Raw genomic sequence first — 14,715 nt, forward strand, 5'->3', positions numbered from 1 at the left:
GCAATATGTGGTTGCTGGCAGTTTGCATCTCTGATCCACGGGGGTATTTGTTTTGGGAAGAAAGCCGCCTCAGATAAGCACTTGTTGCAAGCCCCCGTTTTAATCTTGGGTTACAAGGATGCTGTTCGCAATTGGCCTTGACATGGTGAGCTCTGTGGTCAATGCCGCACTCCAGATAACCGGGTCGGCTTTCAATGGGCTTCAGTGAACTTCAGTGGAGTGGTCGCCTGTTGGGGTTTTTGGACATTTCAACTCTCAGGTACGTACCTTGCTCCACTCACACCTCAAGTCGGGGTTGGGTTGATTTGAGGGATCAGCTTTAGTGACCTTCAGTGGGCTTTAGTGATTGTTAGTGGATTCGGTGCCTATTGGGGGGTTTGATTGTTGGCCCAGAGGTCGGTACGTACCTTTTTTCTGTCCCCGTTGGGCTCGGCACGGTCCTTTTGTGCCAAACCAGGGTACGTACCGGTGCTTGACTGAAGTGGTTTCCTCAGCTTTCAGTGGTCTTTAGCGATTGTTAGTGGACTCAGCGCCTCTTAGAGCCTTTTCCTCTGACCCTCGCACCAGGTACGTACCTTTCCATATCATCCCTCTCAGCTTCGTCGGCCAATGCAGTGCTACTACCTAATGACCCCGAGTCTTTGTCCAACGGCAACCCAGCACAAAGGCCAAGACTGATTGAACGAGATCCCAAGTACACGGTTGGCACAGGTTGCTCTTGGCCGGCCTGAGTAAACTTGAAGAACCTTTCTCTTGGCTGTCAATGAATGAATGTGTTCTTCAACTGATCCAAGGCCGCGTCAAGCCAACCCGTACGATATGCATGACGGGGCGCATCCAACCTATCGTAAATTGGAAAGAATATAAAGTGGTGGGCTTTAATAGACTCTAACAGTCAGATATGGCTCCAAGAGTCAAGGCAGCGTGGTTAAGTCGACGCAAGAGGTTGATCGTGACTTACAGCACCGTACCACTTGTCGACAATACAAATCCGCCTAACTCTTCGAGAATCTTAAAAAGCCAAGTTTCAAGACGAAAAGAACAATGGCAAGATCCTTAAGCATTGCAGTTACATCTCAGGGCTATTGTTGCCACCAGTGTCACTGTTCTTTGATCAATACGACCCCAGACTTGGCTAACTCACCCCATGCCCCTCTTAGTACCCAGGATTGGAAGCTCAGTGAAGTCCAATCTACTTTTTGCAACAACATTCAGTCTCCCACGCCACTTCAACCATGCCAACCGTTATTCCCTCCTACGAGTACCCAGAAGCATCCCTAGTGGACACATTCGACCGCGACGCCCGAATCCAATATTTCTTCGATGTGGCGACGTACTTTGGGGCACTGGACCACCAAGTCCTTCAAGTGACCAGGGAGAGTTGCACACAGCGAGTATGCAGCGACTTCCATCGAATGGATGAATGGATCGTAGACGACGCAACCTTCCATTACACCCTGGAGTCTGCAATTTGGGAAATGTTCTGTAGGTGCAAGACGTGCCTAGATTGGTGAAGCTGTCGCTGATCTACTGTCAGTTCGCCACCTTGGAGACGAAGCGCCCGAGTTCCCCTGGACCTTGGACCATTTTCCACTTCGCGCGTACAATGTACCGGACATCTATCGAGAATGGCGTATAGCCAATGGACTGAAGGTTGCGTGTTCTATGTCTCCCTCTCCCACTCGTTCAGAGGACGGCAGTTAGAATGGCAGTGAGAATGGTCTTGGGCGATTTCAGCTAGTCGCAACAAGACGAGGAATGGTAGCCGCAGACCAGTTGAGATACAAATAAAACGTCTATGCCTACTCTTTACGTTTTCATGAAATCAAAGGCGACGTATAAACTCGAATAACCTTTCCTGACTGGAATGCCCCAGCGTAGTGTACGTGTTTAGTACGGAATTTGAGGTCTATGGGTTAGCTTGCTTGGAAGGTCGGTTTGCTTCGTTCACAAGAGATGAAGATTGTCGTCAGGGTGCCCAGATATACTTAGTGGTTTGGGGTTGTTAATCAGGAGTTATGAAGTCAATGGGAGGCAATTCACAATATAGCTCACAATCGATAAATGGAGCCTTTGATGAACAGAATTTAGATGATAGCGGCACGACTACGTAAAAAAAACACTCGGCTAACCCTGCTAATGCCATTGGCTTCCATTTTCCCAATTTACCTAGGGTATCTTCCTGTCTTTCTAGACAGAGACGGGTGGCCGTAAACAATAACGAGCGATTCCACAGCAAGACTGCAGATGCACGGCAGTAAGCCATGTATGAAATGCTCACAGTACTAGAGAATGTTCGCTTGATTTTGAGGTTTTGTTGCTGGAAAACGATGGGTTAGCTTGTAGTCCTTGCCGTGACTCTGATGGAAAAGGGTTGAAGACGTACCACATGACCTCAGTGTTTACAGTCACTGATCGCTTGACTCGGCGCTTTCAACCCAGCCTCGAACGTTGGCAGGACACCACAGGTTGGTGTAAACACCATTGATCGTGCGGGTACTCTCATCCACCGGCAGAAGTGATCGATCAAAATCCTTGTCAAACACATCTTGAAGTCTTTTGACGTATCGTCCACCTTCTCGCGAGTTGACCTCGTTGGTGAATTTCTCTGACCATGGAAACCCAGAAAGAATCTTGTTCCCAGACACGGGGTCCTTCATCCATCGATGAAGATAATCCCACCAAGGAAAGCCCTTGCCCAGCGGGGGAAGGCCAGCGCGATCCGCGACAAGCACCTGAACTTGCTGCGTAAGGTCCATTCTGGTGAACATCGGGCAGCCGCCGATATAGTGTTGGGAGCTGGCGCATAAGGGGCATTCACTGACAAAGCAAACATCAAGGAGCCTGAGGCACATGATTGTTGGGTGGGTATCGCTATTGCAGACCTCGCAGCGGGTGATTTGCATTATCGTAAGAGGCTGGCTTAGTATATCGATGAACAGTACCCTCACCATGCAATCGTTGATCCCCAGAAAGCGATACTCTTGCCATTGCCGGTCAATTTTTCGGAGGAACTGCAAGATGTAATCCTCACAAGGGTCTGCACCGCAGTCGGAGCAAATTCCACTGACAATGCTTTCAGTGCCAAATCTGCTTGCGATGAAAGTGAGGCAGGTGACATCGTTTCTCATAACTCTCCCTCGAATTCGATGGACCCAGGGGTGGCAGGTACTGTTGCTACCTGAAGGCATGGTGAGTCCTTCAGGCAACCATCGAATGTTAGTGGCTGATGGGTGATGGGTGAACTCTTTCTCGGTATTTGGGTAGTGAGGGGCAATAGATGATGTGGCTTTCAGAGATGTATGGGGGTGAAGCTGTGTCAAACGATGCGAGGAAGCGATTGACGGCGTATGTCTGGGAGGCGTAAAAAGCACAGAACTTCAGACATCTTCCACCAGACCAAAGAAAGCTAGCGCGATTCACTGACTCTTGGCCCCTCCGTGAGTGTTGCTTTTCTCGCTCGCTTGTGATTTGCTCTTCTTTTTGAGCTCTCTCCCCTCGGGGGCACCCTTCGTGTAACCACACCCGCCCCGCTTCTTCGAGGCGACCTGCAGCCTGCTTCAAAACATCTCTCCGCTCGTGGGTTTTTCGGCTTCATCATCTCACCTCCAAAGGCCTGCTTCCGCATCACAAGCACCCACAACAAACATGGCGACACCTCATCGCCGCCAAATCCTCTGTAGCATGATCCTCGGTGAGGCCAGCGATGAGGGATTGAAGCATACTCAGCTTCACTCATCGCGCAATATCATCATCAGTCTGAACACCAAAGGGATTCGACTTTCATTCCCTCGCAGCACTGATCGGAGCACCTGGGGCTGGTATTCCGCTGATTATGCAACGACAGACTCGGCCTTTCATCACGTCACCATGGAACTTCCCCCAGGGGGTTTCACCGCGACTCATAGCGAGCTTACCAAAGACGGTGAACAGCTTTTAGGTCTTGATGGCGAATTGAGCGAATACCGACGTGTAGAGCTACAGATCTCGCCTCATTCCAAGACTACAGTCATTGGCTTTGGCCTCCCATTTCATGGAGAAAACGGACATGTCGACAAATGGGTCAACAAACACACTCCGATCGCTGGGGTCGCCTCCTTACCAGAGATTCTCCAGAGGAAAAGCTTTAGTCTTATCGTCAAGGCCAGCAAGGATGACATGGACGATGTGATCGGCGCCATGAATCAGCGGTGCAAACCCAGTGGCTATGGATACGGCACTCAGTAAGTCTTGCTTACCATCTTCCTCACATCATCTAACCTGTGCAGTCACGGATGGAATTGGGATCGCTACAATAAACAGATTCCCGCAATGAGAGGCATGCTATTCCCCGAAACAACCCGCTTCAAAGACCAGAATGAAAGAGACACTGCTTGGACTCAGATCCACGTTCAAGATGTTTGGGACTTTCACCACGACCTGGAACATGTCAACGACGTTGAGATGCCGGCGCTCATCTAGAAGATTGGCAACGAATCCATCAAACGTGCAGCCAGATTCTTGTGTCTGCTGGAACCCCCCAAAAAGAATTTCGTGAGTACTTTGACCCAGCCCATGGCCAAACTAACGTCCCAGGAAAACCGGCATTGGCGTGCTGTCCACCGCGCACTGAAGGGATCCTACACGAAGCTGCAGGTCGAGTTCTTACCCAACGCGTCCCGACGCCGTGTTGTGTGGGACGCGTCGCCAGTGATTTATGGCGATTCCGAACTCCCCAAAGATATTGATTCATACGACCAGATTCCACTCATCCTGTTGCGCCCGCACGAAGGCGACGACGGACACGAATTTTCGCCCATCGCCTACGATAAGTACGAAAGAGACAATGAAAGCCAAGACCGGGATTTAGTGCAACTCATCTGCGAGTCCAACGCGTACGGGGAGGAGCTTCGAGTGCATGCCATCAATCGTCTGAGCGACCCAGAGGTCTGGCCAGTCGTGAAAGACAGTCTCGCCTCCAACAGCAAGACCATATTCAACGAGCTTCTGATCGGCAACGGACTATGGAACCTTCATCGCTCGGGAGCCAATGTCACCTTGACTCAGTTCGACCTTTTCAAGGATGTGCCCGTCGAGATTCGGGATGCCTGCCTTGGCTCTGTATTCGAAGCTGATCGAAGCAAGGTTCGGCAGTACTTCAGCAAACTCCATTTCGGCCTGGGAATTGTCTCTGGACCTCCTGGTACTGGAAAGTCGACACTGGCCTCGGCCATCACAGTTCTCATGTGCCTCAATCCGACCATCAAGCACGTATATCTGAGCGCCGCTTCAAATGAAGCAACCGACAATATCCTCGACCGCACCAATGCTCTCGCCAAGACTATCATTAAGAATCTCACCGCCGATGGTGTCTCCGTCTCTCAGCTGATGGTGGTCCGGGGATACAGACTCAAAGACGAGCAGGAGAAGTGTCTTCGAGCTTTGGCCGGACTTCATTTCAAGCCTGGCACGCGAAGCTCGTCGGCGTGGAGGTTCGAGAACTCTCTGTGCTGGTGGACGCTGCGGGTTTTGGGTTCAAGGATTGTCCCCGAATTGACTTGCGACGACAGCGGTGAACTTTGGGAGCTCCACCAGAGACTCAAGGGGCTCGTCGCCAAGCAGCCCAGGATTTCCGAGTTCGCGGGTCTTGTGAAATTTGCAGAGGAGCGCGATCCGGAGACGAAGCGCAGACTGTACAGGACTGGCCATTACGAGAAATCCCTCCGCAATCTGATGGGCCTGGTCATCAAATGCTCCAACGTCGTGGCTACGACTCCTGCGACATCCAACTCTTTCCTCTACAGATCATACAACTCTGAAGTGGCTCGCGGCGTCATCTTTGATGAGGCTGCCACACTGTTCTGCTCCGATGGTTTGTTGGTTCTCGGCAATACTCCTCGACCTATGATCCTCTTCGGCGACACCAACCAGCTTGCCCCCGTGCTCCCAACGGCGATGGAGTTGCTCCACACTGGGAAGGACAGACGCGACAAGACTGAGGAGGAGAAGAAATTTCCGACCAACAGGTTTGCGCTCTTTTACCGCATCTCCTGGTTCCATCTGTTCATTCGACTCGGATGGCCTGTGTTCAATCTCTACCGCCAACACCGAATGGCGCAGGGTCTCTTTGACCTCTCCCTGAGAACAGTCTACCCGCATCTGGTCTCCCATTTTGAGTACAGCCCGTATTGTCAAGTGAAGAACTTTCCGATCGGATCGCAAGTCGAGACCTACCTCCGACTTGAGCATCGCATTCCTTCAGCTGGTGAAGATCGGATCCACCCTGTCTTTTTCGACTGTCTCAACTGCCCATGCAGAAACTACCCTCACAAAGCGACACGCTTCAATCCCCGACAAGCAGATCTCATCGCTGAGTTTCTGGTCAAGATGATTGAAGAACTCTCGCTCAACCCCGCTGACATTGCCGTCATCACCTACTACCGAGCCAACCTTGCGGCAATCAGGAAGCGATTCAGAGAGGACGACATACTCAAGGATGTCACGCCTTCAACTGTCAACACGTTCCAAGGACGGGAAGCCCAGATTGTGGTTCTGGCCTTGTGTGTCACCCACGAGACCGGGCCATCGTTTGTCGCAGAGCACCGAAGTCTCAACGTTGCACTGACCCGGCAAAAGTCAAGTCTCTTGATCTTTGGAGACATTAAAACCACAAGCACGAAATTCCGACGCCTGCAGGAAAAAGACGATGCTGATGATGGGCTGCAGAAGCCTGACGCGACAATGTTTGACAATGTGCTGCGCACTCTGGCGGCCAGCAGGCGGGTTGTGACACTGCATGGTAACCCGGAGATCGACCCAGACGAGGAGTGGAAGAAGCTAAACAGACAACCCGAGTTTCTTGGGTGAGTAGGGTGGAGGATTCGTTTGGTACATGTTTCACGGTGTACTCAAAACTCTTCGCCACAGCCGACGAGTGGTTCAGCTTGAGGGAAACATGGGATTAATCACGGTGGTACTGGGAGGGTATGGAGAGGAAGAAGAAGTGATGGATGGCAGAGAAGAAGATGTTGGAGTTCGAAGTGAGGTATGAAGGGCAGGAGGTAATGGGATGTGAAGGGAGAACTATATGTTGAAGATCAATGTGACCCAGTTTGTCTAAGATATGATAGCTCTTACAAGTCCTCACTATTCATCGAATCTTGTAACAAATTACCCAAAGCTTTTTATCTTCTATTTCTCAAAAAATCCGCCATCCTCGTCCGTCCAAAGCAGCGTAATCACCGATGGAGAACCATGGGTTGAGCCTTCCTCCTCCGAAACAAAGATTCCCCGTTTCGGACACGAACCCCCATCTTATTGGACCGACACCGTAGACACCTGCTTCGTGAGGAAGGACACGTGGATCGGTACCAAACTCTAATCCGGCAAGAATTGGACAGTAAGGGGGCGTGGTAGAATGCGTCGCAGCTCAGGGGGTGGCGGTTTTGGTGGCTGGGACTCTATCTTGGCAGCCGAGCCATACCTCTTGTTTCGGGAGAGGCGCAGATTGAGTTCTGACGGCGGAAGTGGGGGATTTGAGCAAAGCTCGTCCCCTCTGCGTGCGCTAGAGGAGGAGCGGGAAGTTCTGCGCTATCTTGGCTCGGGCCCAGCGACTACGCGCATCACGCGACTCTAGAAGCGGGTTCGGGTCGGTGGGGCAGAAAGGTAATGGTATTCGGTCGTGTTCGTAGGGATACTTGCATTAGCTTGGGCGCCAGCTTCAAGAGCGAGGGTGCGGAAGTAACCTGTCACAACTTTAGCGAGATTCATTGTTGTGACGTGGACAAGGCGACCTAGAATGCGATGCAACCAAAGTCCTGGCTTTCTGGCGGCTCGACTATATAGGCGTCTGAGGTACTCGCTGTCTAAGATTGCTTGCTCGGTTCAAACTTCTGATGCTGGTCGTGGTGCTGGCTCGCTTGAACGGCTAAAGCTTTGTTGGGGAATAATCGCGTGACTGTTGGTTGCGCCTCAGCAGGGATCTTTCAATGAAACAACTCATCTGGACTCAACGAATTGTGGAGACGAGGGCGGTTGTGAAGACGACTCTCGCACTGTGACCGGACTCTGGCTGGAGTAGAAGTGAACCTCTAATTTAAGGGGCTAACAAGACCCCTCACCAAGCGATACTGACAGGTGCGTTCCACTCCTTTCTCGAGAAGAAGAATATTTCCAGAGTAAATTAGCATTCCCAAGATTAATCAATGTTTCTAAAAATAATCATAAGCCCTAAAATTGATCATCACAACCCGCAAAGCTATTAGCAGTAAATCTGCAAGCTCTTTCGGGGGACTCTTCCTTGCAATCACCGGGGGAACCCTCAACGTAGACGCCTAGCCAAACACTCGCAAAGTACAAACACTGACATGATGCATCTACAGTCGCGGAGAAAGATATGCATTTTGCATTCCTATTTTCATCTTTTACGCAGTCGAAATATACTACAATTGCAGCTGGACGAAAGATAACTAACCATCTCAAAAGTCGCTGTCAGAAACAAGATACTCTCTTGCCCTGGACTTCTGTCTCACAACGAGTGCGTAGTGACTTTAGAAATAATCTTACGCCAAGCTACATTTGCTACTAGTATAGTCTCAATTATAAAGATTTAGGTAGCTTTAGGATGAACTTAAATGGCTTTTCCTGTTCTTCCGCATCTCCATGAGTTACACACGCAAACAGTTCTCCCGACCAACACCTCTGAACAGGCAGGCGGATCAGACATGAACCATCCCCGGAGAAAGCGAGATATCCAAATCAGTGAAGAAGGACTAGCTTCGTTTAGGTGAGGACCTCTCTACGAGTTCCTTAGCCTCTGAACTGCTGCCATGGTCAAGAATTCGGCGTATTCTTGAACATACCCAAAATGGATTGCGCGCCTTCCAAAAGACAAATACCACGTGCGAACAACATAAGCTTATTGTCGGAGGACCAATTGCCGAGAGCGTGGTGGCCAAATCAGGAATGTGTACATCGCGACTGTCGCTGGAATGGCAAGAGGGACCTGCCATTCCGTGTTGTGTTGGGTGACAGAGTGTAATGTTCTGAAACTGTTTTCGAAGACAGGCTTATGGGAAGCGCGAGCAAATAAAAAAGCCTTTGGGGAGTCTTCTCTTTGCAGAACAGTATTTGAATCGCGAATCGTGTATCCCGCCCCGTCGGCATGACAGTCAGGGATGCCCTCATCTCTGCGGGCTCCGTCCTGCTCCACTTGCACCGGCACTTCTACCAAAGCACCACGAGCTTTCGAGGGCCGTCTACGGATAGAGAGTCTCTTTTAAGAGAGTGATTCGAAGGTTGGGGATGAAGGATGCACGGTATTGGCGTAGTGGCGCGGATGCTGGGTCGGGGTGCAACTTCTTGGTGATAATATGGCGCAATTATCTCTCATGAGTCGTTCGAGCCTTTTCTAAAAACCTGAGTGCGATCGCATGTAATCGGACGAAACGCTCATCTTTGGTATCTTGGCAACGCGGAAGGGCTGTAACATGGGGATCACGGCAGGATATCGACTTGGATCGAATAACATAAGCAGGTCTTTGCCTTTGACGGGAGGGAAAGGGGTCTGAGATTGATCCCGGCTGAGGCTCATTTCGTCTTGAGCCCAACGAGGTTGCGATTGGGGTGTTATGGCCACGGAGCTTTGCGATTTTCGGTATTTTTCATGGGCAAGGTCGGCGTCGGAGTTCTCTTGAGGGACGGTTCGGAGGTAATTTTGCGAGGTTGGATGTTGCTATTGAATGGCATGTCAGCGGGATTACTTGTTGAAATTCTCGTGAGCTCAATACTGCACGTCCGCCAAACCGAGCGCAAAAATCAGAGACCCCTTGCCTTTGGGCCCTTGGTGATACGGAGGAAGTTTCAAGCTGGGGGCATGCACTGAAATTCGACATCAGCTTGGAACATCCAGGGTGCCGCCGGCTTAGGTAGTTGGGAAAGGTCCAAAGCGCCAGTTTTCGGTGCCCGATTCCGTCCGAGGTTGATCACGTTCCTGATTTGGGCTTCTTCAAATCTTCGGTGCTTCGCCCTTCGGGGCATCTTCAACGATGGGGGAGTTTCATTGAGGCACGGAAGCTAGAGGGACGCCCGAAATGTCGGAGCATGCGACGTTTGGGAAAGCTTTCTGATGTAGGTTTGGGGCAGTTTTCGGCTGAGATCGATTTCGAGAGGAAGCCTGTAACGCGGCTTGGTTTTTGGGTTCGGGAAACTTGGCTGTAGAAGGCTTCAGGGCTTGGATCTTGTCTTCACTGTCTCGGTATGATCAGTAGTTGCAATTAGATGGCTTGGATGATAAAACTCCCGCTCATAACTTGACACCAGGGACATCCGCCAATTCCATGGGGACTGGGATCTTTTCATGAGAGATTTGCTGATCCTCTACAAGAAATTCAAGATCTCATTGTTGAAGCTGCGTGCCGGTCGGTCGAAGGAGCGGTCGGGAAGGGGATGTTGCTGATGCAGTAGCGGAGTGAGCAATGAAAAGAGAAGGTGTCTGGTTTAGTCTCGTTTTCATCAGGAGAGTTCAGACGGTCGGGCGACATGACAATTCGGCAAACTGGAACAGAGGTCCTGCTGAAGAGTAAGAAAGAGCTTCAAGCGGATTGAGAATCGTGTCGAGATGGGCGCGTTACTGATCATGGGCCGCAAGAGCTGGAGCGACATTGGAAGCCTATGGTGATGGCACCAAGTGAATGAGAGGATGAGAGATCAATTGGCCTTTGAAGAGCTGGGTAGGCGCTTTTGCGCACAACTTACCGCAAGCCTCTCACATAAGTCATCCGCGGCTCAAGAATGGATGAGAAATCTCACTGTGGAGAGCACGATTTGTAGTCAGATGCATGAACTGGCCAGTCGCTCGTCACAAGATTCCCTCCATCATTTTTGCTAGAAGTATAGGAGCAGAATTTGAGGTCTAGGGCACGATCTGTCCAGATTTGACCTCACTCCTTGTCTTGGCAGCGATGTTGAGATGCGTGTCGTGAGAGTGCGGAAGTCGTCAACGTTTCTGTAGTCCTATGATGCGATTTCGTATCTTGAAGCTGATGTTGGATCCTGGAATGAGTGGTCGAGCGGAGGCGACCATCTGAAGAGGACGAGACGGCCTCTTCATCCTCGCAGCGAAGGTCACTTCTGGTACTCAAGGCCTCGTCGTCGGCAATGCACTGGAGATCGAGTCGGCTGCTTCGTCCTGGGAGTGTGTTTATTGATGCGCGTCCGATCCGAGCATGCTGCGGCCAGTCAGGTCCCTGTTGGGCTCTTCCAGATGGGATTGGAGGTCTCAAAGTCGCCTTATCGTGTGTATCACAATGTATTGGGGTTCGATTGAGCGGAAACGGACTGACGACGGGGCGATTGGCGAGTCTCATCTCTCATATCCAGTCGGGAACATCTTATCCAGTCGTGGTAGAGTTTGTTGAAGCATAACCTTGTTTCGCCTGAGTCGCTTGATGCAATTTACCGTGGCAATCGCCTTTGTTCGGAATGTTCAGTCCCGACGCCTGCGTATCTCTTGGTCAGCGATTGTGAGCGGCATGCAAGGATCACATACCCTTGACGTTTTCCTTTTACGATTTCTGCTCCTCTGACAGTTCAAAGTCTCATGATTTCCTTGCTAGCCCGTTGGTTTGTTGGATGTCTTCACTTGCTTATGATCGGCGGCCGCACGTAGACTGACCTCGACTCTGTCCGGAACGCTGAGGCTGGTGATCGCTGGTCATGGGCTTTTCGGGTGGAAGTGATTCCTGCGCTTGTGCGCTCTAGAGAATCGGTCGGCGTTTGGTTTCCCTTCAGGATCAGGGACTGCACGGGGGAAGCTGATTGTGCGATGGCAGCCAACGTCGGCTTCGTCTGTTGCGCCACAGTGATGGTGATCACATTGTCGCGCTTCATCAAACTCGGTTGATTTTCTTGCGCGCTGGATCTGTGCAATTAGCGCTGTTATCACAGGGACGGTTGGGAGACGTGTTCGAAACATGAGTCGATGTGTGAGGATCGCAAGCTTGAAATGCAGGTGCGAACTTGCCTTGCCCAAGCTTGCTTTGAGACCGTGGTTCGCCTTGGGCAACAAATTGTGGGTCCAGATCTGGGATCTCGGTTAAGTGCGGCTCTGTAACGATACAGGGTAATAGAACATTTCACTCAAAGATCTCTATCACTTTTCTATTTTTACATTTACATGTAATCTCCAGCTGAGAAAAGGTTTCATTACTATCCACTGAGTGTCGATGCGTGTGTTAATTTAGCGAGGTGTTCTTGACTTGTTCACAAATGTTCTTTCACGACCTCCATCTGTAGTCACACCCAATTCGAGACCTCAGGAATACGATAAAGGTCCATCTCATACGATTAAAAATGCACCGCCAAACCGTCGATCCATTGAGTATGAGTAATCTCATCTGGCTCAAAATATATTCAACTTCCTTTTCTGCCTCCCGGACCAACTTTGAACAAGGACATGCTTCTATTCTCCCGATATCAACTTGACAGTCGCTGTGGATCAGCGTTCATCTTGTTCCTGGACTTGCAAAAACACTATTCGGCTCCCCTGGAACAACCGTGAACCTCCAGAACTTCCAATGCTGTCCGAGTCCCCAACTCAGGGCTGAACAAGTCCCAGTGTGTAGTGGTACAAAACCGCCCCAACCAATGAAGTGCCAGTGTTTCATGCAGGAACTCGTCTGCCCTGCCACTGCCAGACCATTCCCAAGCTGATTCAATGAGTGCAAACATGCAGGCTCCACAAGTCTCGCTTAAACCGCCACCAGTTGTGACCGTCGTCTTGAGTTTCCATCTTCTTCACTATTCTTCACTCTCCTTCATCTTGACTATTCATCTTGACTCTTCATCTCTTGGATCCTTCTTCCACTCCCGTCATCTTGGACTTATTTCCTTGGATCATCTTGCTCTTTGATAACAGTCTCGCACTCCACAAAAACACTCCCACCTACATCACGCAGGTCAGTTCACATCTTCTGTTCTGTTCCCCGCTAACTTCAAACAACAGAAATGCCTTCTCTGACCGACCAAGAGCTCCGCGCTCTTCACGACCGCATCGAGTCCCTCCAAAAGGAACTCGAAGAGGCCAAGAGCTACGCCGCGGTCCTTGAGTCCAACTTGAAGACTGCCCGAAAGTCTGATCCCAATGCTGGCAACCCTGGAGATGCCAAGGACGATCTCAAAGAGGGCGAGACCCGTGTTGAGATGTGTGAGATTGGGGGCGAACGTTTCGTCAAGTGGACGACAGGTCCGGCTTTCTTCCCTGCCGACTACTTCGCTCGTAAGATGAACACGGATGTCGAGTCGCTCTGGGCGGCGAACGGACCGGGGAGTCCTGAGGTACGTTGACCCTTCTAATCTGATACCAATCTAACTTTAAAAGGCCAACACCGACGACAAGTCTGAGAAGAGCGAGTGGGAGATTGTCTAACCATGACGTTGAATCGCAAGATGGATATCGGGTGTTTTGTGTGAATGGCGGAACTGAGACTCGACAGCAATGTAACCGACGAACTTGCTCAGCGATGGTGTATCCAGTTGAATACTTTGTCTTTGTTTAGTCCCATGTCACTTTAGCCATTGATAGATCGATCATCAGGACGGTCGTTGAACTGAAGCCTTATAGTTCAGTTTCCCTCATAAATTCAGAGTGACGACTAATCGCGGAATAATTTGCCACGGTGAAGTAGGTCTGGACCTGAATTTATTGAAGCTGGCATAGCCCTCTGCACGAAAGGTTTCACGGGAGATACCAATCCTCATTTCAAGAGCCTGGACTACGAATCCTGCAACTCCCGTCTCACTTCAGTCTTCAGCCTGTCCAATCTGCAATCTCTTTGCATGCTTCATCACATCAGCCAACGCCGCTTTCAATCGCCAAGTTTCTTACCGCATGTTTATTGCCCCTTATAGAGGTCCCGCCATGATCGTCGTTCGTTCGGGAAAAATCGGTCTTCATAATGCTTCAGAGCCTGTTTCAGCTCTTCGATTTGCTTATCCTTTTTTTCGCTTTCCTCCTTCAAGACTTTGTATTCCTTCTCAAGATTGTTGAATGATGTCTCGTAGTGTTCACGTTCGTCCTTGGCCTGAAGGGCTGCTGTGCGGGCTTGGTCCAGCTCAGATCGTACCGCCTTGAACTCTGCCTTGACCTCCGCCATGGACTCCTCGATGGTGTCTAAGAATTCCTGACTGTTTGACCAGGACATTTTTCCGGTATTGGGAGAAACGGAGCCTCCCTGCATTAACATCGCGTCTGGCGATCGGGTCCTGTCACGTGAATATCAGCAAGCGTTTCATCTGTCCAATAAGCTACATACTTGTATACTGGTATAATTAATGAAGAAAGAAAAAGTAAAGTAAACAATAGAAGTCAAAGAAGCACTTTCGAGTTGCAGCTTACTCTGGTTTATTGCTTGTCACGTGTGGATTGCACTCTAGGTTCTCTCTGCCGGAATAAGCTCTCACCTATACTCGGTATGCCCATCAGGCCAAGCAGGGCGTGCCGAACTATATATAATATAAAGACCAGCCTTAGGGCGTATAATAAGATTCATTGGTCATCATAAAAGCTTCTATTGAAAAGCTTGTATCAGGGGGAAAAATATAATGTTGTTATTTGTCAACTGTGTTCGCAGCCTAAACCTTAACCTTATGGGCAGTCATCCCATAGTGTGTTACAGCCACAATCTTTACTGTTACGCCAATTTTGAGGGCACTCATACCCGCACAGCCGGCTGTGCG

The 14,715-nt window shown here is 50.3% G+C and overlaps 6 protein-coding genes across 6 annotated transcripts; 4 read left to right on the forward strand and 2 right to left on the reverse strand.

Annotated features, from left to right (window-relative positions):
* Positions 1 to 1,235: 1,235 nt before the first annotated feature.
* On the forward strand, positions 1,236 to 1,704 carry FTJAE_3061 (uncharacterized protein; the record flags this gene model as incomplete). Its single annotated transcript, XM_037349318.1, has 2 exons — positions 1,236 to 1,485; positions 1,538 to 1,704. The coding sequence occupies 2 exons, from the start codon at positions 1,236 to 1,238 to the stop codon at positions 1,702 to 1,704; spliced, it is 417 nt and encodes a 138-aa protein (XP_037209847.1).
* Positions 1,705 to 2,408: 704 nt separating this feature from the next.
* Positions 2,409 to 2,759, reverse strand: FTJAE_3062 (uncharacterized protein; the record flags this gene model as incomplete). Its single annotated transcript, XM_037349319.1, has 1 exon — positions 2,409 to 2,759. One exon carries the CDS (start codon positions 2,757 to 2,759, stop codon positions 2,409 to 2,411), a length of 351 nt encoding a protein of 116 aa, XP_037209848.1.
* Positions 2,760 to 3,648: 889 nt separating this feature from the next.
* FTJAE_3063 (uncharacterized protein) lies at positions 3,649 to 4,461 on the forward strand (the record flags this gene model as incomplete). Its single annotated transcript, XM_037349320.1, has 2 exons — positions 3,649 to 4,223; positions 4,269 to 4,461. 2 exons carry the CDS (start codon positions 3,649 to 3,651, stop codon positions 4,459 to 4,461), a joined length of 768 nt encoding a protein of 255 aa, XP_037209849.1.
* Positions 4,462 to 4,554: 93 nt separating this feature from the next.
* FTJAE_3064 (uncharacterized protein) lies at positions 4,555 to 6,846 on the forward strand (the record flags this gene model as incomplete). The annotated part of the gene is made up of 1 exon (XM_037349321.1): positions 4,555 to 6,846. One exon carries the CDS (start codon positions 4,555 to 4,557, stop codon positions 6,844 to 6,846), a length of 2,292 nt encoding a protein of 763 aa, XP_037209850.1.
* A 6,138-nt stretch (positions 6,847 to 12,984) lies between these two features.
* On the forward strand, positions 12,985 to 13,405 carry FTJAE_3065 (uncharacterized protein; the record flags this gene model as incomplete). Its single annotated transcript, XM_037349322.1, has 2 exons — positions 12,985 to 13,314; positions 13,358 to 13,405. The coding sequence occupies 2 exons, from the start codon at positions 12,985 to 12,987 to the stop codon at positions 13,403 to 13,405; spliced, it is 378 nt and encodes a 125-aa protein (XP_037209851.1).
* Positions 13,406 to 13,871: 466 nt separating this feature from the next.
* FTJAE_3066 (uncharacterized protein) lies at positions 13,872 to 14,180 on the reverse strand (the record flags this gene model as incomplete). Its single annotated transcript, XM_037349323.1, has 1 exon — positions 13,872 to 14,180. The coding sequence occupies one exon, from the start codon at positions 14,178 to 14,180 to the stop codon at positions 13,872 to 13,874; it is 309 nt and encodes a 102-aa protein (XP_037209852.1).
* Between the last annotated feature and the right edge of the window lie 535 nt (positions 14,181 to 14,715).

This window comes from Fusarium tjaetaba, assembly GCF_013396195.1.
Source record: "Fusarium tjaetaba strain NRRL 66243 chromosome Unknown NRRL66243_c0000061, whole genome shotgun sequence".
Taxonomy (NCBI): Eukaryota; Fungi; Ascomycota; class Sordariomycetes; order Hypocreales; family Nectriaceae; genus Fusarium; species Fusarium tjaetaba.